The 21,931-nt window shown below is 39.7% G+C and overlaps 1 protein-coding gene across 1 annotated transcript in view; it reads right to left on the bottom strand.

Annotated features, from left to right (window-relative positions):
• Positions 1 to 21,931, bottom strand: part of FGD6 (FYVE, RhoGEF and PH domain containing 6) — a 74,995-nt gene that overhangs the window by 27,334 nt on the left and 25,730 nt on the right. Inside the window, exons 3-8 of the mRNA XM_080392604.1 lie at positions 18,498 to 18,645; positions 14,958 to 15,025; positions 14,835 to 14,865; positions 6,230 to 6,381; positions 5,282 to 5,438; positions 3,962 to 4,049 (exon numbers count right to left, since the gene is read on the bottom strand). Coding sequence (XP_080248730.1) covers positions 3,962 to 4,049; positions 5,282 to 5,438; positions 6,230 to 6,381; positions 14,835 to 14,865; positions 14,958 to 15,025; positions 18,498 to 18,645 — 644 coding nt within the window. The remainder of the gene's footprint in view (positions 1 to 3,961; positions 4,050 to 5,281; positions 5,439 to 6,229; positions 6,382 to 14,834; positions 14,866 to 14,957; positions 15,026 to 18,497; positions 18,646 to 21,931) is intronic.

The following is a 21,931-nucleotide window of genomic DNA, read 5'->3' on the forward strand; positions in this document are numbered from 1 at the left end:
CTTGCTTCACCCTGGGTGATGCTGGTAAGAAACTGGTGTGAGAGTTAAAAAATAAATCAACAGGAGGTATTCTGAAAGGAACTGAGAAGACTTTACATTGTTTTTAACTTGGTTTGACCTGGAAGAACCCATCACACACATGATACCAGCTGCCGTCTCCTGTCCTGCCTGCCCATGGGCGCTCTCTCAAGTCAGATCTGTGCCATACTGCACAGGCAGAGCACTCCTGGGACTCCACCATGAAGCAATCAAGCTAAAGCTTTACAATTCCAAATAGATCTTCATCAGGGTCAGCACAAAGGACTCCAGTGGGAACCTCCCAGTATAAGAATGAGCGTCTACAGCTTACACAGAAATACCAGCTTCTTAAAGCTACTAACCACACACTCACCCCTACAGGCCGGGAGCAAGAGGTGAGGTGGGTATAATTTACTCATCTGCAAAACATACTGCTGGCACTGTAAGTAAATGTCCCTAGTACATGGAAACATTCAATTTAGCATCCAAAGTGACTGCAGTGGAAACTTGAAACCAGAGATCCAACATGGGAACTAACTGTTTCTTGGCATAGTCATGCTTTATGACTTGTTCCCCAAAACAACATGTTATATCCCTCAAAATATTTTTTGATGGCTGTATTCCAGCATTTTAAATCATACGATCAGTGAATAAAAGAGGGAAAATTAGATATTTTTCACTTAAAATTCTGTATTTAAAATGGAAGGCAGCTTTTACATTGTAAGACTGAAGCAGCCAATAAAAGTTGCAACTGTAAAATCTTGACAGTGATAAATACATAACTTCATCTTGATACTCTCTATGAACATCTAGTAAGTGGACCTCAGTTCATAGCTAAAACTCAGCTTCAGAGAAGCATCAGAACAGATATTTTTAGTCTCTTCTGTGGATACACACTGGAAGTTTTGTGCTTACAAAAACTTTCTGGAGGTACTGGCTTAAACTATACAGACAAGCAGATTTCAGACATGAGTAACATTACAGTAAAAATTTAGCAAAAATATTCCTAGATAAAATAAATACAGAGTCAAATATTAAGGTGGAACGGCATCTACTTTTTGCCAAAAAAAAAAAAAAAATCTTCCCCTCTGAAATGTGCTTTAGTTGTTCAGACCAGGAAGACCTTAAGCATACCTTCAGAAAGGCAGAGTTAGACATTAAAATCCATAGCTCTGCTGGATACTCCAAAACACAACAAAAATCAACACAAAAGCACGTAACTACTGTTCCTGTGATGAATAAAATTTCCTTATGCCCTGCTTCTACCCCACAGCGGCCAGCAAGTCTCTCTTCCTTCTCACTGGGGGGCAGTGACTATCACTTCTCCTGCTAAAAACTCTCCTCCGATTCATTAACTGCTTTTTGTCTCAGGTTGTCTGATTTAATTAAGTTAAACTCAGAGCAACCGCTCCCCAACACATAATGGACTCAAGTCTGACAACTCGGTTTCTAACCTGCAAAGCAGCAATGCATCCCCCTCAGCATCCCCTCACTATACCCCAGTTAAGGATAACAAAAGACTCACTCTCTGCAAACCTATGTTGAGAAAGAGAGGCACTTATCATGTGACAATGAAGAGCCTGTTCGTATGGTACAGTCTCAAGTAACCTACTCAAATCAGAGCGTTTTGGAAGGAATCACCTCTACTTCATTTCTATTAGAAATCAGAGGCCTCTAATTAACCTCCCCCAAACCCCATCTAGTATTTGCTGTATAGAGCTCGGGGCTAGTACATGGCAGAAGTTAAAGTTCACTTGCTGGACTGGAGAAGCTGTATAATTAAACAGAAACACAGCTGAGCTGCGCCTCTCCTTCGCCGATTTATGAGCCCACCTGCTCCTGCTTTTGTTCGCACAAAAGTAACTCCACTTCAAAGCACAGCAACCATCTTGTGATGTGACCATGTAGCAGCAGGTTACCAGTACAAAGCTGTCCCACTGACACAGAACATCTAAATAGGAAGAAATCCCTGCTGACTCAGGCCTAGCAGCTTCGTTTCCTGGATTATTTTTGCTCCTCTGCTCTTACCCATTGCCCCCTCCTCCCTCGCCCACAGGTCTCCCCATCTTCAGACTGGGCAGCTGCTGCATTGCAGTGTCTCACCCACCGCAACAACAGGTTCAAGTGTTTTGTGCATCATCCAAGTGTTTTGCAGCACATGTTTACGAAGAGATTGCTCAATATTGCACAGAGCTGCTGGAAGGTAACAGAGCAGATGGGTCATCCACAGAAATACAGAAGAGTGACAATCTCAAGCACAATGAAATGCATGATAGACTGAGCAGACTGAAAAAGAAACAGTCCAAAATAACACTCCCCAGTTCCAGCACAATTAAATTCTTAGTCTGACCTCCTTTATTGCTCCCATAAAACAAGAAAAAATTACTTTTCTAAATCAGCAGCCAGCATTGCAATCCCACTCCTGTCAATAGCATTTGCAGCTGTATTTAAAGCTGGGCAGTCACAGTGAGGTCTGCAGACTGGGGACACCCACAGCAACCCGATCACCACAGAATGAGTTTTTTCAGGTCGAAAACAGCCTGTACTAGCCACAATGGCAGTTAATGATCACGAGGAATCCCTTTCAACATCTGAGTTTTGTTTCAGTGCCATTCACCCCAAGACCTTTCATTTTGCCATGTATAACTGGCATGGCATTTACTCCATCGTGATCCGCTTTTGAATCTTTTTAATTAAAACTTTTGAACATATCCAAAGCTCCACTGATTTTGGAGCGTATAACAAGCCTATACCATGCCCTGAGTCAGTATCCTTTAAAATAAAGAAATTCCCCAAACATCCTTTTATGGCTTGATTTCATCAATTAAAAGTCACCAAGATCTTCCCCTACAAAGTAGTCCATTTAATAAGGGGTTTTCACCCTTTTTTCAACACCTGTGACTTTACTAAAAGTTAAACCAGTCAATGTTAATATCTTGGTAACTGCTGTAAAACACTTAAGTCTCTATCTCCCACAGCATCACTAGTCTAAGTACTTGCTGGGGAAATGCCAACAAGCTGCTGCAGAGCTAAAAAAAAAAGGTCACAGAGCATTTTATTTTGCAGTTACTACATAAACACAGGCTATTTTTAAATGGCTCATCAAGAAGCAATGGCTTTAAAAACAATGCCTTAAGTATTTCCAAATCCTTACAGGAGCCATCCCCCTCTTACAACAAAGATCTCAAAACACTTCACAAAAGAGGGCTCTATCATTGCCCTCCTCTTACAGAAGAGAAAGCACTGCATCCTGGAGATGACTTGCTCAAGGTCACCCAAACATGCCAGTGCCAGAACAGGGTACAGAGCCCAGATTTTCTAGCCCCAAGCCAGCTTTTCAGCCTACAATGCCCCTGTAACAAGTCTTAAGCGCTTACTGGTAAACACATACTAAACATGTGTTTTGCCTTTGAAAGTGAATGGGTTTTACAGACAAAACACCTGGGTGGGGGAGAAACGGAGAAGCTACTTGCAGCAGTTCATAGCTGCATAGACATCCTTCATTTCCTTCTCCTAGCTCAACTCTTCCATACTACCTTTTTCCTTCATTAAAAAAAAACCAACAAACCACCAAAAAGACAAAAAAAACCCACGCCAAACCCAAAGCAAAACAGGAGCAATTCCAACCCTCTAAGAAAATTACAGGTTTCTATTACCACAGAAACAAACAGAAACCACCACAGGTTTCACGCTTTCCAAGTACTGCTGAATGTTCCATCAGAGGACACACCACAGCATTGGGTACGTTAGCTCCCTGCTTGTGCATCTGACGGCAATCAATATTAACACAGAAAACTTCTAAACCCATGCCATGTTTCTAAAAATGCTTCACATATCTGAAGTCAGATAAACATGCTTTACAGATGGTTCCAACTGCCTGAAAACAAGTTTCTGGGACGTGTGAAGACTGGCTTCCCAAGCCTGCAAAAGAGCTTGACTGTACCTGTCAACAGGAGCCTGTATTGGGGAATCCTCTGAACTGGCTTGAGCAGATAGTGCTTGAGGGCCAGACTAGCACAGCGGGGGCTCATCTGAAAGAAACACCCAAAATAAGTAATGATTCTGTGGTAATCAAGGATTCCAGCAAAAGAAAACATACCTACAAACAACTACTGATTACACTGGAGAAGCTTTATCTTAAGAAGGTGCAACTACAGCTAAAACACTGCACTACAAAGCCAGCATCCTGCGTTAAAGACACCGGTAAGCACTCATACTCTGTGGATTCAAAACAGGTGCTTTTGCTTATGAGGAAGAGAGATGAAGCTTCCCAGAAATAAAGGAAACATCGGTGGCAAGGGGAACATGCTGTTTCCTAATCCCTCAGCATCCCTTGGGCAGAAAGGCAGAGAGGACAGCAGTGCTCACTGCAGAAGTTTTAATTAATTAATGCAATTATTTTTTAAATTGATTTAATTAAAGTAATTAATCCACACCTCTAAAGACAACATGGAATTACAAGATCTGTGCTTCAAAAGTGTTAATTATCTTGAGTTTGCATTCAAAATAATGTGCATCTGAAACACTGAGTCCTTAAAAAAGCATCATCTTCTTCCCGTTTTTGCTCACTCTACCTTTGCCCACTGTAAGTAGCCTTTTGAACCACTCATAAGCAAACAGAGCAGGGATTACCCAAGGGGAAGCCCACATAATAGGGGGTAAATTCAGTTTGTGCAGATCAACTGCTTAGGGAGCTTGCTCCTCTTCTCCGATTTGTTTTAAGGAAGTTACATAAAAATCTGGCAATGCTCTTAGGGACAGGAATCAGCTTTCATCTGATTCCTGCATGCACTGGGTTTGAAACTTCCAGAAACACGCAGATGAGAAAATTCACATTTATGTTTTCAACTGAAACACCGTTCCTATGAGTAAGCCACTGCCCTATGACGTGGTAGAGAAATCAACCTGGTTATAATAGGACAGTTAATCAGTGCATAGTATGATCAGAAGACAAAACTGGGAAAAAAAAAAAAGCAGGTATAGATTTTGTTAATGTGTCTTTGATATAATTTGTAGCAAGTGCTGCACTTTCTGAAAATCAAGGTCCTTTATCATATCTCACAGCGGTAGCCAAAATTAGTAGTTACTTCACCAAATCTGAATTTACTTCTTTCCACTTCCACCCTACAAAGTCTCAAGCCAAGACTGCAGAAAAAAAAAAAAGCCCCCCAAAAAATTGGAGGATAGTCTCTAAGGCCTTATGGAGGATCACAACTGCTGAAAAGCCACAAAATAGGATATGTCTTACAAAAGACTACAGTACCTCAAAGTCTTTGACTACTGAAGCAAAACCTGCATTCTTCTTACACTGTTCATCTAATAGTGCAACATTTTTATCAAATTCTTTGATGTAAGTTGAATACATCTTCAAGTAGGGACCCTTTTTAACGAATATATCAGCAATTCTTTGATGTTCGAGCCTAGAAACAAAAAATAGAGCAATTAGAAAGAGCTAAAAAGAGCATACATCTTAACCCTGCTGCAAAACATCTATCTTTTTCACAGTAAGATGTGCTACTTTAGGTTCTGAACAAAAAGCTTACAGTTCAGCAGATAGCCACCCATCTCAGTAGCTGTTCTGAGAAACCTTACCAGGCACACCTCCACACGCTAGTTTAGTGTTAGATTACAGCCACTTAAGACACAGTCCGTTTAAAAAGGTCTTGAACTGTTTGAACACTTCAGTACAAGCTGGATTTCTGAGGAGACAGATCTTCAAATTTCAATATGCAGTCTCCATCCTCTAACAGCAGGCATGGGACTACACTCTTTACCTATTTCAGTGCCTTTGTCAGTAGGTTTTGTATAGCTGATTTAGATCCATTTAGAGAATGGATTTAAAAGGGATTGTGGCTGTCAATCAGCACCGTGTCTGGTTAGTAGATCTGGACTACCTTTAAAATGCAATGTCCACTTCTTATGGCCATGCATAGACCAGAACATTCAATTAAAAAAATAAATTTTAAGTAAAAAAGTGTGATTGCTAAAAAAAATTTTATATTGACGTGACTTCTGGACTTTTCTGGATACATCTAAATGGCAAAAAGTACAGCTAAACAGAAAATTATCTCCTGTACTTTCCAAGTCATTTCTGTCATTTAAGAAGGCATGTGAAACGCAAGAGTCAAACCATGGTCACATAGAGTCACATAAGCCCCACAAATAAATTTCAACAACATCAAAGGCATGGTATCCCTTTATTGATAGTCACCAGTGAGATAATCGCTCTTCCAGTTCCCTCAGGAGGTCCCGATTGAGTTCGTACAGCTGAGGTAGGTAGTACAGGATCTGATTCAGGATTCTGTCCTCAATCACTGGCTTTCCAAGCTGCCTAGAGGCATGGGCCACAGCATCCCGGAAATCCTGCCGGAGCACAAAGAGGACAGAACCCCCCCTTCCCATGAGCGAACAGCCTTCAAAGCACCAACAGAGACAACGGCGTTCTCTCCACAGACATTCCAGGCGCTGCTCCCTATTACCAAAGGCAAGGCGGGTACCATCTGGGTTATGTTTCCCCACAGCCTCAGCTTACTCCCCTGGGCCTGCCTTAATCCCTTTGGTTTGATGCTGGAGCTTTACTTTCTTGCTTCCGTATGCATAATATGGAAGTTCTTCATTATTTTTACAACATGCCCTTAAGAAACGTGCTTGTACTGCATAAGAGGAAGCTTAGGAGGAAAAAAAGCTTGTATCTGCAAGGGTGTTGCTAGCCTTGAGTATCTTCTTGCTAATATTTGGGTCAAAAAGCAAAAATGTTGTATCAGCTAATACAGTAATAATATTGTATTTTTAAATCATTCTAGTTTTCCTAAGTTATCTACAAATACCCTTTTGGAAGATGAGCCTTTTGGACAAAAATGTAGGGTCACAACAGCTCTTCTATATACAGGGAAATGAACATCTAACAAAAAGACAGTGTAACTTAGACACATGGGAATAATGAGATTTCAAATGTTAACAAAGATCAAAACCAACACTGGTACCTTCAAAACATTTACAGGGAGACGGAAACCCCTACTTGCACTTGAAGGATCTTCTTATAGCATTTTTATTGTATAACCAGGCTTATTGGTCCTCATTAAACTATACAGAATTAAAATCTGGGCCCCACACAAGTCAGTATGGCCAGGATTGTATCTACATTGAAACTCAGCATCCATCACAAGAGGTATTTTCCCTGATCACATACAAACAAAATTTTCAAAAAAGGAATTTTTCAAAAAAGGTTAACATTTTCATATTTCACTTGAAAACCAACACTGTCTGAACTTACAAAAAAGAAAATGCAAATTAGGTGGTGCACTGTATTATTGTGTCTCACTTGAATTTGGGCAACAGTGGAAAAAAGACAATCTGCAATAGCTCTTTTCACGTTTGTGGTCTGCTAAAACCTGATAGTGCAAGCACAATCTACATGCATCCTAAAAAAGGTGACCAGCAACATGTTTGTAAGTATAAAGATGAATTACACTTTAAATGTGCAGGGGGTCCATACCTGCCTTTGTAAACCTGTATAGTCCTGGGGGGGTGGGGGGTGGGGGTGGTGGGGGTGGTGGGGGTGGTGGTGAGGAAAAAAATTAGCTCCCTCTTTCCCCTCCCCAGGTTTACTGCTACAGGTCTTACCAGCTCTCTCATCTGTCCAGCATCTGGCACTATTTAGGGTCTCTCAAACTTAAGCCTCAATTTTCCCTTGCCCTCTCTCCTCATTACATCAGCTCTGGGCAACGTGAGCTCCAGACACACTTTCTTGCTTTGTGACCCTCTGGGTCATGAAGGCTGTGACTGGGCAGAGTTATGACAAGAAACTGAAAAGAGATACAGGGCAATGGCTGTGATGGGGGAAGGCTGAGAACTAAATGCAAGGGAGTTAAAAAACAGATGGTGTTATTCATATGGAAATGTTCTGGTTTACATCCTCTGTGCAGACTACTGACACATAGGTTAACTACCAGCTGCATCTTATGGGTTTTCCTGACCCTAGGGCATTGCTTAACACTGAAATGATACATGGAATTACAATGGCAAAAGCTCAAATGAAGCATTCTGAAGAGCTTCATGTAAAATGCATCATCATATTATGATAATATTCTCCCCCCAACCCCCAAATCACATGCACACACAATACACTGTATGTACTTTGCCATGGGATGAAACAAGAATTTTGTCTGAATGTTATAAGGCTACTTGCATAAGGAAAAGAAAAGCAGTTTTGTCTGTAGCGTAATCAACAACCCAGGCTTTTCCCTGACCAAACAATAAAAGAGCAGGGAACCAGGTTTAAGCACCAGTAGATAAGACAGGAATGTCATTTGTAGTTTAAGAGCATTTATTTAACTTCTAGATATAGAACTCAAAGAGTCTGCAGGATGTTTTCCAAATACAGATTTGGTTTTTCACCAGCTTGATTCAAAGTCCATCAGCCTCATCAGGCTTTGGATCATACCATGAAAAACTATCATTAAAACAGCCAACCAAAACTTTGCTTCATCACTCTCCTCATCCCCCTTTCCAAAACTGAGTAAATGGAGGAAGCCTTGCAGAGAGGAAACGCAGGGAAGACAGATAAAGTGGAGCTTTCAAATGATGCAAACCAGCCTGCTAAACAACAAAAGAGCTAGATTTCAATGCTTTTTTATCTTTTTCCTTTTTAAAAAAAATTATCAAGTCTTCACTACAGAAGCAGTACAATGCATTTGTCACTGCAATCATATTAAGATTTATTTTTAACCTGGCAGTGGGTGTGAAGTAACTGTCATGCCAAGTTCATCTTGAGATAAACTTAAGAGCTGAAAACAGAGAGCACATGCCTGAGGAGGGGGAGTAGGAAAAGTAAAACATAACAAGACAGGAGTTAACAGTGTTTACACTTGAAGGTGCTGGCCTTCTGAGAAAGTAATTTCTTAACCAAAAGGACAAAACACAGAATAGGTCTGGTTTAATTGCCAAATGTAAAATACGTTAACTGAAAAAGTAAATTCTGAAATTTCACTCCTAAGGGTGACTTAGAAGTTGCATTAATAATCATTTAATGCACCAGAATCTAATCACTTCCAAAACAAAATCCCTACACTGCTACATCAAAACAGAATCACTGTTGCAAATTATACATTGTCTTGATATCTATATATAACTGCAATAAGTGATTCATATTTCAAACATATTTATCATATAGTACTATATAACGCTGCTGAAGAGCATTGCTTTCATCAATGTGTTCAAAGACAGTCGCCTAGGTAGTCCTAGAAATTATTCTGTTTGAAGCAATGCTGCAATCCATAACAGCGAATCCTGAAGACAGAGATTTTCTAATTAAAAATGAGCCTTTCAAATACTACAATCTTACTCATTAAAAAAGCCTTGTCATGCTTTGGAATTAATGTGCTTATTTCACTGAAAACCACCATTTGCAGCTCCAGACAAAAAGTTTCATATGCTGTATGACAGAAAACAAAAGATTATGCTAGTTATACTGAATCATACCAGCTTCTTATCAGGATAATTTTTCCTTTCAGAAGGAGGGAGGCTATTATGCACTTTCTGAAATGCTGGTTTATAGTTTCTAGTTTACATTATATTCTGGTCCAATAATAATCTTCTGATACCACTTTTTACTGCAAAAGGCAATTGTCTTCACACAGCTACTTCAAGAGGACAGCACTCCTTATCATCCCTGGAACACACATTCTTTCCAAACCAGAAAGTCTTAGTTTCTAGACTAGGACAGCATCCCACTGGGTACCTGTCCATATAAAAATCTAGTTTAGGCAGTTTTGAAGGCTTCTGAGTACATATTGTTGCTGAATTACTGTCTGATAAAGCATTCCCAACTTGAAAATGTTTAAAGAATTTTATTTATCCTATTAGCAAACACTCCTCCTAGAGCTGCGCAGGTTTTAAACAATATTTGAGGAAGATACCACCATTGCTGCTTCTATTTCCTCCCACCCCTCCTTCAATGCAGCTTCCTTAAATAAGCAAAGAGCAGTGATATCTGAAATAATTTTGACCCTGTTGTGAATCATCTGTGATCAGCCCACGCACTTCCCCTCTGCAAAGGCCCTGACTCACAGTCCCTCTCGGTTCTTCCACTGGAGGATTCCCAGCGTGCACCGAAGCAACCTGTCTGCATCAAAGGAGCGAAGGAACACATTCAGGTGTAAACCAAAGTAGGTGCTGACCAGGCTAAACCCTCACTCAGCTGCTGGCTGGGTTCAGTGCACCTTCAGGTATCTAATAGCTGAATTAAGATAATTTCAAATGGGTGAAATTAAAACTTCTTGTGAATTTAACCAGAAGAGAAAAAGCTACACGATCTTAAGTGTGGTCACGTGTTTTCTTCCTAAGGCTTCAACCAATATTCATCTTGGATCCGTTTTCCTAGAACATACCATCAGTAAAGCAAAAATAAACCATAATCCCTTCTGCTGAGGTACAACTCCCAGCTAAATACACCTGCAGATAGCTCAAATATCAGTTTCATTTAAGGAAAAAAATATGGTTGCATTTGGACGCTTTTCAAGGAACACACACACACAAATTCCCTATGCAGGGGGAGGAGAGAAGAGGAGGAAGTTTCACACTCTGGGGAACAGCCAAGCTGCTGTATGTGACAAACTGTAAACAGGACTGCTAGCAATACTGCTACAGAAGACTTTACAAATACGTTATTTAAAATATAAACAGGCAGTCTTAACTGCGGTTAGACTATTAGCCATAAACTGTTAAGTTAAACTACGATGATAGTTAATGTAGACTCTAAGTGTGGGTCGTGACATTTTTCAAACATATGAGATCGCTTCTGGAAAGTGGCCAAGTAGTTCCGCACCTTTTTTCTCAAGTAGTAAAATCATTTATAAGTCTTAAACAACATAAGATAGTTAATTTTTTACAAAAATCAATTATTTGACTGTGGCATATTCCCAGAATGTGATTTCAAGGAATAGGCTGGGTAGTAGAACAATGTTTCCTTCCAAACCAACGCTATTTCATTAGCCTTGTTAACAAGATAAATACAGCTGCAATTCATTGTCAAATGTCTCAATCAGCAATTCCACAGCACTTCATGACTAGAAATGTATCAACATACTCACCTCAGACTGGTCAAATATTGAAGTTTTACAGTGGAGAGAAAGGAGTTGAGATTGACAGAATTTTCCACAGCTAAACAGCAGGTCAGTTGTAAGCCAGGACCAGAGCTCAGGACTTTCTTTGCTTCAATACCCGTAGCGATTTTATTTCTCAGTATACAGGCTACATTATTTTTCCAAATCTACTATGAATTATTGTTCATAATATTAAAAAAGTATACATTTTTATAGACATGTAAAACTATTATATAGTTTTTGTGTGTATATATATACAAATTTTGCAATTGTTTTCTGAAAATGTAAACATACTAAACCAGAATTTCTCACTCTTGTAAGAAGGACACACACCTTTGGCCTCTTACCTGCCTTCAATAAAGGACTGATCTTTTGGCTGCAGAAGAGTTAGAGGTGCCTCCTGACAACATCCTACCTGCTCTCAGAGCCCTAATTAGGACAGAGCTGGGGTCTAAGTCAGAAGCCCAGACCTAAAGGCTCAGGTAAAAGCTCACAGGCCTGACCTTTTCTTTGCTCACACAGCACAAAGTGATACACTAAGCCCTGCAGCGGAAGGAGTCATCCCAAAAAGCACGTTCCTCTGCTTGCCCAGAAATCTCACTGCCCATACCATAGCAGCAGAGGGAAAACAAAATCAAACAGGATAGGAGAACAAAAAGAGTGGTGGGTTTTGGCAAAACATTTGGAACAACAATGGACAAAAGAACAGCAAATAAGCCAGGCAGCTTACCCTTACAGCAGCAGGGTGCTGCTGAGGAGGTCCTCTCGCTTGTGCAAAGCAAACTGTTTACAAATAATTCCACAACATACTAGTACAAATAGCACCAATCCCACCTCGCTCCTTTTCTGGAAACACCAGGTGTTTTATGGACACAGAGCACCTCAGACAGTAGTGACAAGCTTGCTTCTCTTACATCACCTAGATTTTATACCCAGTTCACTGTTCCTTGGGTTTTTTTCCTGTAAGTGCTCTTAGGGAAGAAACAGCACTTCTCCCATCTTCTCAACCCCTGTTTAGCCTCTGGAGGCCATGCATGAACCACCTCACAAAGGTGCATAGAGATGAGCTGGTTTGATTTCAGCCCCTTTGTTTTCACAAGTTTTTAACAGCATTTTTACTGGAATCTTATCCTCTAAGAAAGCAATACAATAATTACAGAGATACAGAGAATTCAAGATGACATCTGATGTTTGATTACTCCCTCAAGTAGCCCCATTCACCTTTGAATGTACCTTTGACAGAGCATCAGTGTGCAAAGCCAGTCCCTTATCTCTGTTATGACCAGCTTATTTTGTTATTACAGAAACGTCCCCAAGTGTCTATCATTTTCTAGAGAACTTCTGTAGTCTGTCTTCAACAGAAGTAGTCAGGTGTACTTACAAAGTGTGACAGTTCTTGAAATAGGCTGGCACCCTGCTATCTTGGAAGGGCTGCTCCACTTTGTCAATAGAATAAAATGCTAAAAAAAACTCCCATGGTACTTGTAATCAGTTTGCAGTCACATTCCCACCTTCTCATCTGCTTCAGACTCCACTTCAAATGTTCTAAGCAGTAGCAATTTTTCTTACATCAACAGTGCTGTTCCCTGGCTGTACTAAGAGCCATGGAGCTGCATTAACTGGCATTGGTAAAACAGGCTGAGGAGAACACTATTAATTTCAGTTCATTGCTAGTGGAATTAGTCACTAAATTTCAAGTATTTACTCTTTGGAAAACACCAATAGATGGTTCAGAAGGTATAACAGAGCCTCCCATGACCGGCTAAATCTTTACTGTGGGTAAAACAGCCCAGCCTGGGGAAAATCTAAGTTTTAATTCCAGAAATCTATCAGAGGTTGCTTGACTGGCAGTTAGCAGTCCTGACACTTGAAACTAGTGAGCCAAAATGGTTCAGTGCATGTGAAATAAAAAGGATAGTTTTATCAACGTTTAAATGTTATCCACATAAGAAACATATGATTAAACAGATTTAATAATGTCTGCAACAAACATACACAGATCCTACGGCATACTACTCTGTGGAAATAAAATAAAATTAGTTATTCCAAGCTCTCTCAGGTATGGCAATTTTTATTTAATGAAGAATGCCTGCACACAGAGCTTCAAAACTGGTGCCCACTCCGACAAGGACACTCGCCAAGGCTCCCACCACAGGCCAACAGACAGGTTATGGGCAAAGTATTTCCTCGACTCCTAGCCTAGCATCTTCTCTGTTAGACCAGGCTGAATACACGTCAATTGTTATTGCTAGCCAACAAAAACATTCCTAATGGTTTTTATATGGCAGCTAGACACTATTATACTGTCATGAAGAGAGTTGTGACTGACCCATTAGAAAAAAAGAGAAGAAAAAAAAGCAAAACACATCCTATAGCACTGTACGTTTACACTGTGTGGACAACCTTAAGTTTATGCCAGAAACTTCCTGAACTTCCTATTTTCCCTCTCCCATATTCTTCCTCTGCTTGCCTGCATCCTCCTCACCAACAGCCTTTTCTTCGAGTACCGTGCACATAATCTGACAAACTGGTACGCTGAAAAGTGAAGACTCCTTTAAGATACAAGTGATATGCCTGAAAAATATGGTAACTAAAAATCATATAGCTTAAAACTTGTCTATACTCAGTAGACAACTCCCTTCCTTTAACCAGTGTTTAAGTTTGAGTTCTGTTACTAGAAACCATGTCAAATATAAATTACATATTAGCCACAACTGCCTGACCCAGCTTTTAAAAACCAGGCTTGAACAGAATAAAAAAATCAATTACTAAAATGGAAGGCAAAAAAGGAATCAACAAGTGGTGTAGTCAGTTTTTTGTTTCCTGAAAGATCTCCCTATTATAGGACTGCATACATTCATCTATAAGAGCCTTTGTTCCCAGTTTCACAGAACATGCTTCTCAAGAGACTGAGATAGACCAAAGCATCTGTTTGCAATATAACCACTTCTATTGCCCAAGGAAAAAAAAATCACTATGCTTGCATTTCATAGAGGCACAAAATAGTACAAACACATACACATCACCCAGAAGTCTACAGAAAACAGAAAAACCAGAGCTAGACAAAGCTAAATTCTTCATTAATTTACTATTACCACCTTCAACACAGCATGTTTAAAATGATTGGTCTGCATAAGCATGGATTAAATACTTAACCCTTGCTGTGGACAACACATTGCAGGTACTACAATCACAGCTGTTATCAGAAAGCAAGCATCTGTTAAAGAATTGAAGCCTCAAAAAATATACTGCCATGGTGAATGGATGCACCATTAGAGCTAATTAAATTACCTAAAGAATGTGTATTTTTTTATGTACCATTTCTAAAGGTGAATTGTTCCTGCATCCCCCTGCTACTTTAGAAATTATTCTAACCAAAGATTTTATTTTGGTTGCTATGGTACAAGCTGGCTTATAAATATGATGCTGATTAACATAAATGGATATGTATTCCATTTTCAATATTCAAGCAATATCACCACTCAGTTGTAAGACTGCATACATTAATTAAGGAGATGCAGAAGGAACCACCAAAATACTCATCCACTACATAAAATCTGAAAATTTAAAGTTATAAAGATTAATCTAATTAAGCATATTTTGAATATGTAGACAGCAGAAAAAAAAAAAGTCACATTCATTACAATAAAGCCTCAACACAGAACTTTAACAAATTAAACAAATAGAACAGGAAACTTTTTTTTAGGTACTTACAATGTGCAAGAGTTTTAGCACATCCACAAACCTACCAGAAAAGCAAGAAAAAGCAAATAGTTACATTTTAATTCCCCAATTAAAATAAACTGAGTAGCTGTTAAGTTTAGCATTGACACTTACACTTTCTCTGAGCTCATGATCTCCTTGGCAATATGGTAAACCTTTGTTTTCTTTCCAGCTGCCTTACTCTGCAAATAAAATTATGTTATACGATGCACCTTCCAAAACTGTCATAAAGATCATTTCCAGCTAGTAGTTCCTCAAATTCAATGTAATTATTCAACAGTTATTTCTAATAAAAACATTTTATACTGCTTTGAAATCTTCCAGCCTTTCAGGATCTGTGAGAAAAATCAATTTAGCTTGTAGCTGGAAACAACATTAGCTAAGAGTAGTTTTTAAAATGCTATGAGCCTGTCTATTTAATTATTACAGGAAGCACTGAAGTCCATAAAGAATGAAGCCCTAGCAAGTAATGATCACTGTTTAGCAAAAGTAGTAAAGTACAGATAATATTTCTACATTATTTCTTTTTTTTTTTTTTTATTAATACAGCAACGGTAATACTTCTAGCAAACTCAAATGGGTTTCAGGAACATTTTAAATGAAATACACATGTTCTTTACTGAAAAAGAAGATGAAAGGAGGAAAAAGAAAAAAAATCATACTGAAAAGTCAACTTCTGGCAATCTACTAAAGAAGCTGCTGGAATACATAGCAACTGTACTGCAAAGATGTAGAAGTGTGAGCCTTGTCATCTACCTGAAACACTGTGGAGGCAATGTTGGTTTTTATGCGCACACGCTTGGCTTCCAAAAAAATCAATGCTACTGTTCAACATCAGATAGAAGGAACAGGTGTAACAAAGCAAAAACGGGTAGGTGTCAGGATACAAATGTGTTTTCTACATGGTGTAGCTCCCCATGTACAATTTCCCTCAGATAAAACACCTTTCTCCATAACAGCTTTCATGGTTTGCCATATGCTTCTCTGCTGCCAGCTGTCACCACATCTATTAGATATTCAGGCTTTCATTTTAATGGGCTGCAAAGAAAGAGTGTGGGTGAGGAACACTAAAACATCACAGGATATACCACACGGGAGTGTGATGGAAGTCCTGGGGAGGCTGTATCAGGTATGGTACTATAATACAGGCATTGAACAGTTTATCTAGAAAAGCAGGTATCAGCAGCATTAGGTACATGAACCTTTGGTTCATAAGCACTAATGTTGTGAGATTTGTCCGGCGTTTTAGTTCTTCTCTGAACCTAGAAACAAGCCTCAAATGCTGGAACTCAAACCATGGAACTGATTATATTCATAGATTGGTTTTAATAATATTGTTGTATTAAAAAATAAAAAAAAAATCTAAAATATTTTTTAATTTGAATTTGACACAGTGCTAAATTACTAAATTAAGATTAATTTATAAATTTAATAATTTGGTGTTGCATCCCATATATGCAAAATACATTACTTATTTTATATAGTACGTAGACATCTTTACACAGAGCTAGGATTTTACTTGTAAAGTTACACTTATTTCCAAAAAAAATACCCAGTAAGGGTCAATCAGACTCAGGTGAAACTGTAACACCGATCCTCAGTTATCCATTTCTTTTTAGAAAGCACAGCTGACACACTCCCTATGAGACTGAATTCACAAGTAACTCAATTATGCACAGCAAGGTATCTGCCATCACTGTCAGTGTGACAGTTGCAAATGAGATGAAAATTAGTATTTTGAGAACAAGACGCTATCGCTAAACAACTACAAAATGAAGTATCACAGTCTGTTTTCAACCCCATTTGAAAGACTTTTCACGTACCAGCTGGCAATGAAAAGGCCACTTTGCATTTGCTCAGCCAAAGGTACTCTGGGTCTAAGAGAGTCTCTAATGGGAGAACTGAAGGGATGCAAATCCGGCTCTCAGACATGGATGGCACTGGAAAGGAACCCTGTAACTCTTCTAATGGATAAAACACATCAAAACAGCCAGATGCTTGTGGTAAGGAGAAACAGAAACAAGCCCAGCTGATGACCAATGCAGAGACTGCTTCACTCTCCTCTGCAGCTGCTCTCTCTGTTAGGAAGTTGGTTGTTAATCCCCAGCTGCCGGCTGCATGTGCCACAGGCGGCCAAGGCAAGCCGATGAGCAGATGCTTCACAGCAAGTGCTGAATTGGTCTGTGAAACCTGCCTGAGAAGCCTCCTAACGGGGATGCTTTCCTGTAAAACTCCAACATGAAAGGTTGAGGCCATTTCTAGAGGCACACAGGGTAAGTTAGCTTCTATACAGGTACCATCCTGATTAATTTCACAGGCACAAGCTTTCCCCTCAACTCTCTTTCCCTCCCCCAATTTATTCCTCTCAGAAGGTTTGTTTAAATGACATTCAGGTTTGACACATCGTCGGGTCTTCTTTTCCAGCACTAAAAAGTCTCATTGACTTTCCGTGTTTTGTTGTGGTTTTTTTTTTAATTATTATTCATTTTTAAGGAAAGGAAGCAAATATAATCCCTGTCAAAGGAAACACAGCTGCCAGGACTAATGCTGAGAAGAGGCACCAGTCCAAAGGCAGGCTGGTGTCAGGGCATCCAGGACTGAGAAGTAAGACAGTGGGTATCCCCAAGGAGAGGGATAGGACACCCAGAACTTAATTTCATTCTGAGTAGTGAGCACTGTATTCCTGCTCCTCATCTGAAGAAGAAATAAAATCAAAATAGGGGAAATGATTCCAAGCTGGCACTTGCAGAAGCAGAAGGTCAGAACTCAACCCCAACAGCCAAGCGTGGCTTACATTCCTCCAAGGGCCATAGAGGTGGCTCTGCAACCCTGCGATGACAGCTCTCTTGCCACACCAATAGTCTCTCCTCAGCACCAAAGGAGTGAATTAAGGAACTTAAAGGCTGAAAAGAGGGTTGAGATCTTTGTGTTTCATGCCATTGAAAAGGAAGAATTAAAAACTGGTTCAGTGACCTGTCCACTGCGCCAAGCAGTGATTTGGCAGGTCAGTATGCAGAACCTGCAAATGCAAGACAGCTGTCTGCACAGAAATGGTTACTGGGATGTGGCCTTTGCTGCATGGCCAAGACCCCTGAAACAGGATCATCCAGGCAAAACTACAGCCTCCCAGAGATTCTTCAGAAGGACCTTCTCAGACCTTGCAACCTTCACCTGTCCCCTTCCCTTGGGTTTCACCAAGGCTGACAAATCAAAGGTTGACTTTAAATGTTCAGTGCAGAAGAGACACTGCACTTCAGGATCTGTGAGGCGTAGACAGCCTCATTAAAAGGTATTTACAGGTCTCAAAACTGAAGATCTCTAAACTTAAATCTGTGCACGTAGCATTTTTAGAGGGGCATGGTAGGCAGGTCTAGAGCTCCACAATTCAGTGAAAGATTAACAAAAAATATGCCAGGCAACACACACTTTGTAGTGGGATATTTCTAAAGTTGACCTCTTAATATCAGGCTAATGTACACATACTAAATTAAAATTTTAGAAACAGAAACCCACTAAACAATAAGAATGATGAAAATAAATATATAAAGTAATGTTGACTCAATGCCTTTTATTTGAAAATATCCCAACTGGTTACAACTTACAAAATAGCGCAAGAGTGAAGAATAGCTTCAGAGAAGAAAGATAAAAAGATACCTGTTTATCTTCTTGAGGATCAGGCTCCCCTTTGCTGGAATCAGAATTTGTGTCATCATCTTCATCAGAACTGTTCATGATATCTTCTTCATCTGACTGAAGATCTCCAATTACCACGTTAGTATGATCATGGTGTTCTTCTAAGGACCTAAAGTTAAAATTATGTATAGTCAATAAATATACCATACCTATTTATGTGAAAAACTTTCTGGTTTACCCCACAATAAACAGTTTACTTGGTATCAAAACACTGAAAACAGTAGTGGATGGTCTGAAGATGACAACAATGGTAGGCTTTTCCACAGTGGACTCATAACTCTGCAATGTTTCATCTATGCTGGTATTGATACAATGCTTGCTGACAGCAAACAAAAGCCACAGTACCTTTGGAATATTTATGTTACATTTGTCCATCAGTTTGCCTGACAGCAAAGTTTAAAATCTATCCCCTTACTGCTATGCGCATGCATGGTGCAACACTTGTACTGTGTGCCAGAAGGATAAAGAACAGTCCCAGCCGTTTTGCTCTCCTCTGTCTCATGGCATCATGACTTGTTCCAGATATGGTACTCAGACCGGAGCTTTCTGTCTGAAGTTTTAGATGTCTGTATATATACACAGGGCTGCTCCTCAGGACATACGCTAAACAACTGCATCAGGGATGGCAATATTATAACCGTTCTGTCCAATAAATTTTCTTAAAAACAAGAGAGCAGAATCTTTTGTGATTAAGAACTCCCATCTCCCTGAGACAGACACCTTCCAGGTAGCTGTCAAAGCTATAAAATATAACCTTGTTCACGTCTCTCTTCATTAGCTTCAGCTGTATTTGCAATACGGAAATTGCATGAGACAGGTGCACAACCTTCTTCCTCTAACTAGCCTTGACAACTTCAGTAGAGATTTAAGAAATGCAATTCTAAAAGAAAATAAAAAAGGGGGTAAGGAAAGATAAAGAAGAAAACAGAGACTAGAGGAAACTGAGCCTGAACTCACAGTTATGAGTTATACAGAAACAGCAAATCCCTGGGCTCTTACTTTTAATCCCTAAAAATATCCGATAATTGCCAATTACACTAAAGCTGTGTCTAAATTCACATAATCTGTGTTCAAGGCCTGCAAAAAGATGCTGGGATGCCACAGGCTTATTGTGAGATGAGCCAGATGTTACTAACTATCCTCCAAAGCAAAAAGCAAATCCAGAAACCCTTGTCCCCAAGCTGTTGCAGCCAGCAGAGATCTCACTATGCTGACCAACACCTCATTTTGTGCAGCCAACACCTGTCAGGGCTACACACTTCTTCAGATAGCTGCCCTCTGCCTCCCTACGCAAGGGATGGTTATGACTGATCTTTTCTTTGCCTAACTTTGAATCACAAGAAAGCAGGGATGGAGGGCAACTCTTTGAGAGTCACCACCTCCAACTGTCAGTTACCAGAAAAAACACTCAGCGTGGATCCCATGGGAGGTGGCTGCCAGTAACCTGAACACCAGAAGTAAGGAATACCAGCTGTGTGAGGATGCTTTGGCAGCCATAGCAAGGTGTTGACTATTTAATGCTCAAGGCAGAGTTTAAAAAAAAAAAACAACACACCCCAAACCAAAACAAACAAAAAACCCCCAACAATCTAGATACACAAATGCTTATCACAAATAGAAATGTATTTAAAGATGAAAACAAGATAAGCTGGCCTGCACACAGACCTCGGTCAGCCACGAAGACAGGGAAAAGATTAAAAATAGCTTGGTTCTATTAAGACAACACAGGAAGAATGCAGGAAACACCCAAGCAGTTACTGTCTCCCAGAACCAAATGCAATGGGGGGAGGAAGGCGACTGCAAGCTCATCACAGAGTTCAAATGAGACCCTGAGCCAAGACTGCAGCACCCAGGGTGCAGGCAAACCCATTTATTTCAGTCTGGAAATTATCAGCTTCACACGGGAAGAGAGCAGCCACCAGAGAGATGACTGCTGGTGGCAACAGTGCATAGGGTATGCCAGGGATGGCTCCCAGTGAGCCTCTGTGAGCTTTGGGAAGGCAAAACAGCAGCTTTTCACTGAGGCTTTCCCTGGAACCACACTAGCAGGACGCTAAGACTTCTGCAGTTACTTGTTAACTCCAGCAATCCAGAAAACTCCTTGGCTAGTCTATCTAATTCACAGTCAAATGACCTGTTGGCCTAAGAATGTTTATTTTGACAGATGCCATTTCAGATCCTTTCATTTTATAGATGGCAAACATCTTTATTACATCTGTAGCATTACATGAGGTAGATATATCCCCCTGCTTTAGTAAAAACCTGCAACAGAAATAACTACTACTATTCCTTCCTTTACTGTATTACTCAGTTTTACCATCCACATCTGTCACTGAATCTACATCTGATCTGGGCTATTTTTTTCCCCCCATTGTATTAAGCATTTTATCTCTAACCACAAGGGAATTAACTTTTTAGCCACTTATTCATTAAATGTTACTTTTGTTAATGGACATTTCATTGCCCCTTTTCCTAGCCTTAATATTTGTTTTAATTGCTACTTTAATTTCCTTTAACTAAGATTCCTTTCCATTAATGAAACTTTTCACACTTGTGAAATCACAGCTCTTTTGCCTAAGCATATTCTACAGGATGCCCATTCCCAGATTTTGCTGTCATTTTCCATTTAAATTTTTCAGGGCAACCACGCCAACACTTATAAGTTTTAGAAAACTTGCCCTTTCGGAAGTCAGAAACAAGCACATTTCTAGCTAAGGCCATATTCTGCTTGCACAAACATAACCCCATCACCACTGAAGGATAAGGATCAAAGTAGCTGACCTGTGCTACGTAAAAAAAAATCTAAATGAAAGATTAATCAGCTTATCTAACAGAAAGTTTCAGTAAGAAAACTACTAAAAAATGTTAATAATTAACTATTGATGATTTAGGATGGTTACTAAGTGTTCACAAATGAGAGCCACTCTACATTTTTTTTCTTCCTGTGAATCACAACAACATTTAAGCAGTAAGCTCCTTTTCTTGCCTTTGTGGTGCATACTATTTGTTTAAAGCAAACAGAGCTGAGAGAACCATATACCAAATCTTGCCTAGGATATCTGCCCCACCAGTCAAGCACATCAGAGTAATCCCCGTTTGTCTTTATCCCGTATTTCCTCAGCTCACAGCCTAACACTGCCCTCAGGTTCTTCCACCTGACATATTTTGTTGAGGGGTTTTTGGTAGGGTTATATTTAATTTTTTCTTTAAAAAAAAAACCAACCACACACACAAATAAACCCACATGAATGATTAGATGATTAATGATCAAAAGCCAGTTCACATCCAGCTATTTTCCAGACTCAAACAAGCTACCAGTTCAGGAATAGGACACAGTATTGTAGCCACAGACAGATGCACTCCTAGGGGTAATCTGGTTGTGTCCTCTTCCTCAG

Source organism: Falco punctatus (assembly GCF_963210335.1).
Source record: "Falco punctatus genome assembly, chromosome: 6".
NCBI lineage: Eukaryota > Metazoa > Chordata > Aves > Falconiformes > Falconidae > Falco > Falco punctatus.